This window comes from Littorina saxatilis, linkage group LG9 (genome assembly GCF_037325665.1).
Source record: "Littorina saxatilis isolate snail1 linkage group LG9, US_GU_Lsax_2.0, whole genome shotgun sequence".
Classification (NCBI taxonomy): domain Eukaryota; kingdom Metazoa; phylum Mollusca; class Gastropoda; order Littorinimorpha; family Littorinidae; genus Littorina; species Littorina saxatilis.
In genome coordinates, this window is record NC_090253.1 from 67,158,249 (window position 1) to 67,170,101 (window position 11,853).

An 11,853-nucleotide genomic window follows, 5' to 3' on the forward strand; every position below is an offset into this window, starting at 1 on the left:
TACTCTGTTTTGTTGTTGCTGCTCACATCATTCAACACGGTCTGTCGTTATCTGACTTCACACACGATACTCTGTTTTGTTGTTGCTGCTCACAACATTCAACACGGTCTGTCGTTATCTGACTTCACACACGATACTCTGTTTTGTTGTTGCTGCTCACAACATTCAACACGGTCTGTCGTTATCTAACTTCACACACGATACTCTGTTTTGTTGTTGCTGCTCACATCATTCAACACGGTCTGTCGTTATCTAACTTCACACACGATACTCTGTTTTGTTGTGGCTGCTCACAACATTCAACACGGTCTGTCGTTATCTAACTTCACACACGATACTCTGTTTTGTTGTTGCTGCTCACAACATTCAACACGGTCTGTCGTTATCAAACTTCACACACGATACTCTGTTTTGTTGTTGCTGCTCACATCATTCAACACGGTCTGTCGTTATCTAACTTCACACACCTCACATCATTCAACACGGTCTGTCGTTATCTAACTTCACACACGATACTCTGTTTTGTTGTTGCTGCTCACATCATTCAACACGGTCTGTCGTTATCAAACTTCACACACGATACTCTGTTTTGTTGTTGCTGCTCACAACATTCAACACGGTCTGTCGTTATCAAACTTCACACACAATACTCTGTTTTGTTGTTGCTGCTCACAACATTCAACACGGTCTGTCGTTATCAAACTTCACACACGATACTCTGTTTTGTTGTTGCTGCTCACAACATTCAACACGGTCTGTCGTTATCTAACTTCACACACGATACTCTGTTCAGCAGATCTGTACTAAATTCAGCGCTGACGAAGAAGGGCAACCTTATCAAAGTCATGAGCACAGTATAATAATACACTAATAAGAATTAAACCGTATGAATTATTAAATACCTTCCAAAAGTGGTGTCTTTCGTAACTATCAACAGTACCTTTTATCACCAGATCATTTTATGGACAACATTTTCTTCTTCGTTGGGAATGTTTTGATATGAAACAATAAAGTTAGACACACAGTCAATATTATTATGAACACTGTCGATATTATAGTGAGTGTGACCTGACATCATACTAAGGACACACGAAGGACAGAGTGACTCGATGATGACGACATAGTGACGTCATAAATACTACTGATGTCATCTTTGTCGTGTGTCTTTGTGAAACAAGCAGTTGTGACCGTTGTAACAAATGAATTAGTTGTGATGATCAGTCAAGTTGTGAAAGCCATTGAAACATGATTTCTAACAACATTTAATACTAAAAACGCAAGTTCAATATATTGTTAGGGTTAGGGTTAGGGTTAGGGTTAGGGTTAGGGTTAGGGTTATTGTGGGCATTAACGAAATTGTTTGATATGTCCTTGTACACTTTACGACTATGATGAAGTTTAAGGTTGTAAGACTACCGTGAAATAAATACTTACAATCATTTCATTTCGTCTGTACACACTTTAGCTAACATTTGAGACATTAACTAGAAACTCACGCTCGCCACATGCTACTGTCATTGGGCTCTGACAACCAACCGGTAGGCAAGGACAGAACAAGTAATGCAATACACAGACACATGTCTTTGTTTTCTACACAGGTATGATTTGTTTGTTTGTTTATTTGTTGCTTAACGTCCAGCCGACTACGCAGAGCCATATCAGGACGAGGAAGGGGGGGATGAAGGGGGCCACTTGTCAAGCGATTCCTGTTTACAAATGCACTAACCCATTACTTGTGTCCCAGCAGGCTTTAGTAAAACTAAATTAATACCTACTGGAAGATTACCAGTTTCCAGTATGTTAAAATAGGCTTAACCTATCTACTGCTGGACTTACATCAGAACACTAACAGATTAAACTATACATGAATCGCGAGACAAGCGGCAAGAGAAGAGATTTTTGGAAAAAATACAGGTGAATGAGCAAGAAGGCAGAAAAAAGAAAAGAATTCATGAAGAAAAAGAGAGCATGACAGGAAAGAGGAACCAAAAATCTACCTAACAGCAAACTAGAAAGCTCCTGCGGTTCCAAAAACAGGAGGGGCTTTTAATTTCATAACCGCAGTGCCCCACTGCGGGACACAGGTATGATCAATATATATATACAAAGGTAAAAATGTTGTGGACCTTTATTGTCAATATAGAAGTTGATGGAAAGGATTTGGGCACCGTGCACAATTAAAACTTGTTCATTATTAAAATTAAAAATGTGTTTGCTAAAAACAAATAAAGATCTAATACCTTGAACTTCTTACTTCATGTCATCAGTCAACTACCTGTTTGTTTTGATGTATACCTTGAACTTCTTACTTCATGTCATCAGTCAACTACCTGTTTGTTTTGATCTATACCTTGAACTTCTTACTTCATGTCATCAGTCAACTACCTGTTTGTTTTGATCTATACCTTGAACTTCTTACTTCATGTCATCAGTCAACTACCTGTTTGTTTTGATCTATACCTTGAACTTCTTACTTCATGTCATCAGTCAACTACCTGTTTGTTTTGCTCTAATACCTTGAACTTCTTACTTCATGTCATCAGTCAACTACCTGTTTGTTTTGATCTAATACCTTGAACTTCTTACTTCATGTCATCAGTCAACTACCTGTTTGTTTTGCTCTATACCTTGAACTTCTTACTTCATGTCATCAGTCAACTACCTGTTTGTTTTGCTCTAATACCTTGAACTTCTTACTTCATGTCATCAGTCAACTACCTGTTTGTTTTGCTCTATACCTTGAACTTCTTACTTCATGTCATCAGTCAACTACCTGTTTGTTTTGCTCTATACCTTGAACTTCTTACTTCATGTCATCAGTCAACTACCTGTTTGTTTTGATCTATACCTTGAACTTCTTACTTCATGTCATCAGTCAACTACCTTTTTGCTTTTGCTCAATACACACATTCTCTCTTGCACGTCTTGCTCTGGTTCACGTCTTGCTCTGTTTCACGTCTTGCTCTGTTTCACGTCTTGCTCTGTTTCACGTCTTGCTCTGGTTCACGTCTTGCTACCAGTTTTACCTCCTTTTTGGTTTTTTTATGAAGTTAGCAGACCCTCATAACTGTGTACTCTCAACAATCCTTAATATTAATCTATTTTCAAACATCCTTAACATTAATGTATTTTCAAACGTCCTTAACATTAATGTATTTTCAAACATCCTTAAACATCCTTAACATTAATGTATTTTCAAACATCCTTAACATTAATGTATTTTCAAACATCCTTAACATTAATTTATTTTACTTTATTTGGTGTTTAATGTCGTTTTCAACCGTTCAAGGTTATATTGCGATAGAGCCACTTGTTAATTGTTTCTTGTTCACAAAAGCACGAATCAAAAAATTGCTCCAGGGGCCTGCAACGTAGTACAATATATGACCTTACTGGGAGAATGCAAGTTTCCAGCACAAAGGACAACACCTCCCACATACTGCCTGACTATAATCTTTACAAACATTGACTATATTCTATACAAGAAACACTTAACAAGGGTAACAGGAGAAACAGAATCCGTTAGTCGCCTCTTACGACATGCTGGGGAGCATCGGGTAAATTCTTCCCCCTAACCCGCGGGGGGTCTTAACATTAATGTATTTTCAAACATCCTTATCATTAATGTATTTTCAAACATCCTCAACATTAATGTATTTTCAAAAGGGTGTGTATCAGTTCGATGCTCATAGTAACGTTTGCTAGGACGCCTTGATATGCTGTCAACAGAATGCATTTCCTAAACACTTCTGAAGATATAAATAAATACTTGTCTTCATAATGAGTTTTCTGCAGTTGTTCGCCAGCAAAAACGTAAGTGACTTTAGTTTCACATGATTAAACTGTCAGATAATTCATCTACTATTATAATTGGACAGAGTCCTTGTTGGAGATCAAACAAGTGAAGCAGGCACACACCATCAAGCCAAACAGTCACACCATCAAGCCAAACAGTCATACCACCAAGCCAAACAGTCACACCATCAAGCCAAACAGTCACACCATCAAGCCAAACAGCCATCAAGCCAAACAACACGCACACCACTCAGTCCCAAACATTTACAACGAAAGGAATGAATCAAGGTGTGAACAGTGATGGAGTTAAACATCCACAGACAAAGTAAACGCATGAATGTAGACATACATGTACTAACCAACGACTGACGGAATGAATCTCATTGGATCCACGTGGGCATGGCAAAAGATCGGGTCCACGTGAACGGATATCACAACAAAATGAGCTACCGGTCCCTCTTATCAGGTGACTTATGTTTACTGTATCAAGCAACAGACGCCACTGTTCAAAGATGACCCCAAGGTTCTGTGCACAAACCAACACCCTCCAACACTCGTGCCCTTCATGTATTAGGAAACGAAAGTCCATTTTCGATGTGGAACGGGGTATGATTGTCAATCTAGTTGAACGGGGTATGATTGTCAATCACGTTGAACTGCAGTGCTCTGTCGTGAACACCACGCAGCACACACATTTGCAACTCGCTTTCAAGTCAGCAGTCTAACAAATCATGTGACGAAATTGACATTCTTCACCACACACACTGACATTTGCAACTCGTTTTCAAGTCAGCAGTCTAACAAATCATGTGAAGAAATTGACATTCTTCACCACACACACAGACATTTGCAACTCGTTTTCAAGTCAGCAGTCTAACAATTCATGTGAAGAAATTGACATTCTTCACCACACACACACAAAAAGAAAAATAAGAGTTAGCTGTTGCATTCTTTCAGCGAGCAAAGAGAATGACACTTCATCCCAAGCACTATTTGAGTAGAGCACTTTGGCACAGGTCTACAGCTAGGTGGACGTTGTTGCCGTCTCGTTGGAACACACCATGTCATACACGGACCTGTACAATTGTTCACGAAATACTCTGTCGACACTCACGCCACGACCATTCAGGAACGAAGTGGTACTCAACAGCTCTCCTTGAAGTCCTTCGCCAGCAGTGACCCGTCAAGGTCACCTTTACTTAGTGACCCGTGAAGGTCACCTTCACTTTGGCATCGTCCAAGGAAGACGTTATTCCCACTGTCTAAACAGACACACGGACAGCAGCCACAGAACACTGTCAAACGCGGAATAATGACTGCGGTAGTTTGGTGTTTATCTTTCACTGTCTAAACATACACCCTGACAGCAGCCACAGAACACTGTCAAACGCGGAATAATGACTGCGGTAGTTTGGTGTTTATCTTTCACTGTCCAAACATACACACTGACAGCAGCCACAGAACACTGTCAAACGCGGAATAATTACTGCGGTAGTTTGGTGTTTATCTTTCACTGTCTAAACATACACCCTGACAGCAGCCACAGAACACTGTCAAACGCGGAATAATTACTGCGGTAGTTTGGTGTTTATCTTTCACTGTCTGTTCACACTACATCTACATCAATGTCATGATGGCTCACATACTTCAATGCAATCCACGGGTACTGTTGACTGGATACTGCAATCCACGGGTACTGTTGACTGGATACTGCAATCCACGGGTACTGTTGACTGGATACTGCAATCCACGGGTACTGTTGACTGGATACTGCAATCCACGGGTACTGTTGACTGGATACTGCAATGCAATCCACGGGTACTGTTGACTGGATACTGCAATCCACGGGTACTGTTGACTGGATACTGCAATCCACGGGTACTGTTGACTGGATACTGCAATCCACGGGTACTGTTGACTGGATACTGCAATCCACGGGTACTGTTGACTGGATACTGCAATCCACGGGTACTGTTGACTGGATACTTCAATGCAATCCACGGGTACTGTTGACTGGATACTTCAATGCAATCCACGGGTACTGTTGACTGGATACTTCAATGCATTCCACGGGTACTGTTGACTGGATACTGCAATCCACGGGTACTGTTGACTGGATACTGCAAAAAAGCACGCTGACTGAGAAATACTTTGGAGGCATAGCGATGAAACCGGATTTTCACCCGCCTTCCAAGCCGACAAGATCTAAGCACCTTTCGTCGCAGATCAAGTTTTGTTTCACGATGTATTCAGGCGAGACTCGCCTATTCACTAACAACTTCTTTGGAACATTTTTGATAAAGCACCAGCCTGAACAAGTTACGCCATCGGGCAGTCCTCACAGAAAACATGGTGGCATTACTCCATAGACCAGTTGACCACTTACTCACACCGTCTGGTCAATGATCGTATGACATGACGGGACATAACCGCCGAGGGTTCTTACTACTCACACTTGAGGCACGCTTCACATTACCAGCTGAAACTCCCGTGCGTTTGATTACTGGCCACATTTGGTGGAACACGTTGTACAGCGAGGACATTCCCGACTCAAGTCCATGACCCACAGCACCCCAAGAAGTCCAGCATCCAGACCAACATTACCAGCTGAAACTCCCGTGCGTTTGATTACTGGCCAGATTTGATGGAACACGTTGCACAGCGAGGACATTCCCGACTCAAGTCCATGACCCACACCACATTTGTCCACAGCACCTCAAGAAGTCCAGCATCCAGACCAACATTATCAGCACCTGATGAATGCTATCACCCTTAACACTGTGTCCAGCACCTCATAAAAGCCATGGTCACAGCAAACACCAAAAAACAAGGGTCACATTAGCACCACACTGGACCGTTGTGCCATCACCTCGCTCCCAAGACAAAAAACAGCTCTGATTGCCCATCTAACACTGGCCTGGCATCACCCCAATCTTCAGATCCGCAGACAAGTCAAGATCAAACTTCCACCACACTAAACTAGCCTGGCATTACCTGACGCTCCAAAGACTTCATGCCAATCCTGGTCACTCTAGCAGCACACTAACCTAGCGTGGTACAAGATGTTGTCACAAGAAACATCACACTGCACAAGCCTGGCATCGTTCCAAAACAGTCCTGGAGTCCGACTCTGGCCACACTAGTGCCACACTAACCTAGCATGGTCCAAGCCGTAGTCAGAAGGAACACCACACTGCACAAGTCAGGCATCACCCCAACCCTAAGACCCGAAGATAAGTCCAGATCACTTGCACCACGCTAAACTAGGCAGTCACACTTAGCATCACACTAACCTAGCATGGTCAAGCCGTAGTCAGAAGGAACACAACACTGCACCAGCCTCCTGGCATCACCCGAACACCCTACACAGTTCTCAATTCCGTTCCCCGGTCAAGACGATCCCGGGTCAAGCGACCTTGTTGCGCACGATGTCCAGCGAGGCGTAGAAGGTGGTGTTAAAATGGACCTCCCCCGCGTACTCCGCCACCGTCATGTTGAGCAGCCACTGCTCCATGCAGGAGAAGGTCAACGACTCGTAGTCCGCGTACAGCTTGTTGACGAACAGCTCCTTGCGTGACGTCAGCGACGGGAGGTCACGCACGCCGTAGATGCAGATGTTGCGCACGCGCTTGCCGTAGCAGGGAAAGCGGAAGATGTAGCGGCCGTCGCCGTCCTTCCAGTTGGTGTTCCAGTTGACGTAGCGAGCCAGGTAGGGCTTGGTCAGGGCGTTGGTGTCTGGTGGGCCTGAAACATACAGGGGGCAAGTATGGTGAGTTGATGTGATTGTCGATGGGCTGAGTTGGGTTGTGTGTGTGTGTGTGTGTGTGTGTGTGTGTGTGTGTGTGTGTGTGTGTGTGTGTGTGTGTGTGTGTGAGAGACACAGACAGAGAGAGAGAGAGAGAGAGAGAGAGAGAGAGAGAGAGAGAGAGAGAGAGAGAGACAGAGAGAGAGATTCCTTGCCGTGCAAACAATTCGGGTCATCACTTCAGATCTGCCAAGGCTCGTCCCCCCGTTGAACCCGAACACAACTGCATGCTTAGCTGCTTTTGGTGCGGTGTTTGATGAGTACATTTAGTGACACTGGTATTCCAGCAACACTGGTTCATAAACTACTGTTTCTTAACAGGCAGTTGATTGTTGATACATGTCCAACTGGAGGGGTGGTCTTGTCTGGCCAGCCCTGGTGACCCGTATCGTTCACAAGGGAAGAACTGTGCTCTAATGACCCGTATCGTTCACAAGGGAAGAACTGTGCTCTAACGGCCCGTATCGTTCACAAGGGAAGAACTGTGCTCTAATGACCCGTATCGTTCACAAGGGAAGAACTGTGCTCTAATGACCCGTATCGTTCACAAGGGAGGAACTGTGCTCTAATGGCCCGTATCGTTCACAAGGGAGGAACTGTGCTCTAATGACCCGTATCGTTCACAAGGGAAGAACTGTGCTCTAACGGCCCGTATCGTTCACAAGGGAAGAACTGTGCTCTAATGGCCCGTATCGTTCACAAAGGAAGAACTGTGCTCTAACGGCCCGTATCGTTCACAAGGGAAGAACTGTGCTCTAACGGCCCGTATCGTTCACAAGGGAAGAACTGTGCTCTAACGGCCCGTATCGTTCACAAGGGAGGAACTGTGCTCTAATGGCCCGTATCGTTCACAAGGGAGGAACTGTGCTCTAATGACCCGTATCGTTCACAAGGGAAGAACTGTGCTCTAATGACCCGTATCGTTCACAAGGGAAGAACTGTGCTCTAATGGCCCGTATCGTTCACAAGGGAGGAACTGTGCTCTAACGGCCCGTATCGTTCACAAGGGAGGAACTGTGCTCTAATGACCCGTATCGTTCACAAGGGAAGAACTGTGCTCTAACGGCCCGTATCGTTCACAAGGGAAGAACTGTGCTCTAATGGCCCGTATCGTTCACAAGGGAAGAACTGTGCTCTAACGGCCCGTATCGTTCACAAGGGAAGAACTGTGCTCTAACGGCCCGTATCGTTCACAAGGGAAGAACTGTGCTCTAATGACCCGTATCGTTCACAAGGGAGGAACTGTGCTCTAACGACCCGTATCGTTCACAAGGGAAGAACTGTGCTCTAATGACCCGTATCGTTCACAAGGGAAGAACTGTGCTCTAATGACCCGTATCGTTCACAAGGGAAGAACTGTGCTCTAACGGCCCGTATCGTTCACAAGGGAAGAACTGTGCTCTAATGGCCCGTATCGGTTCACAAGGGAAGAACTGTGCTCTAACGGCCCGTATCGTTCACAAGGGAGGAACTGTGCTCTAACGGCCCGTATCGTTCACAAGGGAGGAACTGTGCTCTAACGGCCCGTATCGTTCACAAGGAAAGAACTGTGCTCTAACGGCCCGTATCGTTCACAAGGGAAGAACTGTGCTCTAACGGCCCGTATCGTTCACAAGGGAAGAACTGTGCTCTAACGGCCCGTATCGTTCACAAGGGAAGAACTGTGCTCTAACGGCCCGTATCGTTCACAAGGGAGGAACTGTGCTCTAACGGCCCATATCGTTCACAAGGGAGGAACTGTGCTCTAATGGCCCGTATCGTTCACAAGGGAAGAACTGTGCTCTAATGACCCGTATCGTTCACAAGGGAAGAACTGTGCTCTAATGACCCGTATCGTTCACAAGGGAAGAACTGTGCTCTAACGGCCCGTATCGTTCACAAGGGAAGAACTGTGCTCTAACGGCCCGTATCGTTCACAAGGGAGGAACTGTGCTCTAATGACCCGTATCGTTCACAAGGGAGGAACTGTGCTCTAATGACCCGTATCGTTCACAAGGGAGGAACTGTGCTCTAACGGCCCGTATCGTTCACAAGGGAGGAACTGTGCTCTAACGGCCCGTATCGTTCACAAGGGAAGAACTGTGCTCTAACGGCCCGTATCGTTCACAAGGGAGGAACTGTGCTCTAATGACCCGTATCGTTCACAAGGGAGGAACTGTGCTCTAATGACCCGTATCGTTCACAAGGGAAGAACTGTGCTCTAATGGCCCGTATCGTTCACAAGGGAAGAACTGTGCTCTAACGGCCCGTATCGTTCACAAGGGAGGAACTGTGCTCTAATGACCCGTATCGTTCACAAGGGAGGAACTGTGCTCTAACGGCCCGTATCGTTCACAAGGGAAGAACTGTGCTCTAATGGCCCGTATCGTTCACAAGGGAAGAACTGTGCTCTAACGGCCTGTATCGTTCACAAGGGAAGAACTGTGCTCTAACGACCCGTATCGTTCACAAGGGAAGAACTGTGCTCTAATGGCCCGTATCGTTCACAAGGGAGGAACTGTGCTCTAATGACCCGTATCGTTCACAAGGGAAGAACTGTGCTCTAATGACCCGTATCGTTCACAAGGGAGGAACTGTGCTCTAACGGCCCGTATCGTTCACAAGGGAAGAACTGTGCTCTAACGGCCGTCCTTAATTAAGCCCCAAGTCGACTTTGCACAGAAAATTAAGTGCCAAAGCTTCGTGAAGTAGACTTCAAAAAGTCGACTCCGCCCTAACCCTAACCCTAACCCCTAACCCTAACCCTAACCCTAACCGTAACCCTAACCCTAACCCTAACCCAATTAACATCATATTGTAAGCTTATTCTCTCAAATTGAAGGGAGCTGTTGCAAACTATCATATTGTAAGCTTAGTCTCTCAAATTGAAGGGAGCTGTTTCAAGCTATCATGTTTTAAGCTTAGTTTCTTAAATTGGAGGGAGTTTTTGCAAGCTATCATATTTTAAGCTTAGTCTCTCAAATTGAAGAGAGCTGTTTCAAGCTGTCATGTTGTAAGCTTATTCTCTCAAATTGAAGGGAGCTGTTTCAAGCTATCATGTTTTAAGCTTATTCTCTCAAATTGAAGGGAGCTGTTTCAAGCTATCATGTTGTAAGCTTATTCTCTCAAATTGAAGGGAGCTGTTTCAAGCTATCATGTTGTAAGCTTATTCTCTCAAATTGAAGGGAGCTGTTTCAAGCTATCATGTTTTAAGCTTAGTTTCTTAAATTGGACGGAGTTTTTGCAAGCTGTCATATTTTAAGCTTAGTCTCTCAAATTGAAGGAGCTGTTGCAAACTATCATATTGTAAGCTTAGTCTCTCAAATTGAAGGGAGCTGTTTCAAGCTATCATGTTTTAAGCTTAGTTTCTTAAATTGGAGGGAGTTTTTGCAAGCTATCATATTTTAAGCTTAGTCTCTCAAATTGAAGGGAGCTGTTGCAAACTATCATATTGTAAGCTTAGTCTCTCAAATTGAAGGGAGCTGTTGCAAGCTATTATATTTTAAGCTTAGTCTCTTAAATTGAAGGGAGTTGTTGCAAGCTATCATATTTTAAGCTTAGTCTCTCAAATTGGAGGGAGCTGTTGCAAGCTATCATATTTTAAGCCGGCTTAGTCTCTCAAATTGAAGGGAGTTGTTGCAAGCTACCATATTTTAAGCTTAGTCTCTCAAATTGAAGGGAGCTGTTGCCTCATTTTGCTGACACGCAGGTGCCATTGTGAACAGTGCAAGAAGACACCACGAGTAGACGTACGTCCGTTCTGAACGACACAGCTGTTTCATCAACTGAACTTCTTCTTCTTCTTCTTCGTCGTTCGCTGTCCGTTCTGAACGACACAGCTGTTTCATCAACTGAACTTCGCAGAATAATCACTATCCCCGTCACCTCAATCCTCCGGTTCAGTTGCTGTAATCATGAGTTTAATGACACAAATGTAATCATGAGTTTAACCCCTTCACTGCCACAGTATAACAGCATTATCCGAACGGTCTAAGGGAAAGAACTGTGTTTAGAACCCCTACAAGTACTTGGACAGTGGTTACCTCCCATTTAGTTTTCAGAAATGTCATGAAATGTTGTTGACACAAATCCCACGTATGAGATACGGTTATGGGCGTAGGACAAACCGAAAATGACCACGTATTACATACGGGGTGGGCAGTGAAAGGGTACACAAATGCACTGTCCTAAGAAAAGTTAACGCCATTCTCAATAGCGTGGAACGCAACGAAATGAAGAGACGTATGATACGTGCTAAATTGTGCAACTGGTCC

At 44.3% G+C, this 11,853-nt stretch overlaps 1 protein-coding gene across 1 annotated transcript in view; it reads right to left on the bottom strand.

The window, feature by feature from the left end:
* Nucleotides 1-1,592: 1,592 nt before the first annotated feature.
* Nucleotides 1,593-11,853, bottom strand: part of LOC138976896 (beta-1,3-galactosyl-O-glycosyl-glycoprotein beta-1,6-N-acetylglucosaminyltransferase-like) — a 55,288-nt gene continuing 45,027 nt past the window's right edge. Inside the window, exon 4 of the mRNA XM_070349790.1 lies at nt 1,593-7,539. Within this exon, the coding sequence (XP_070205891.1) occupies nt 7,202-7,539 (338 nt within the window). The 3' untranslated portion in view covers nt 1,593-7,201. The remainder of the gene's footprint in view (nt 7,540-11,853) is intronic.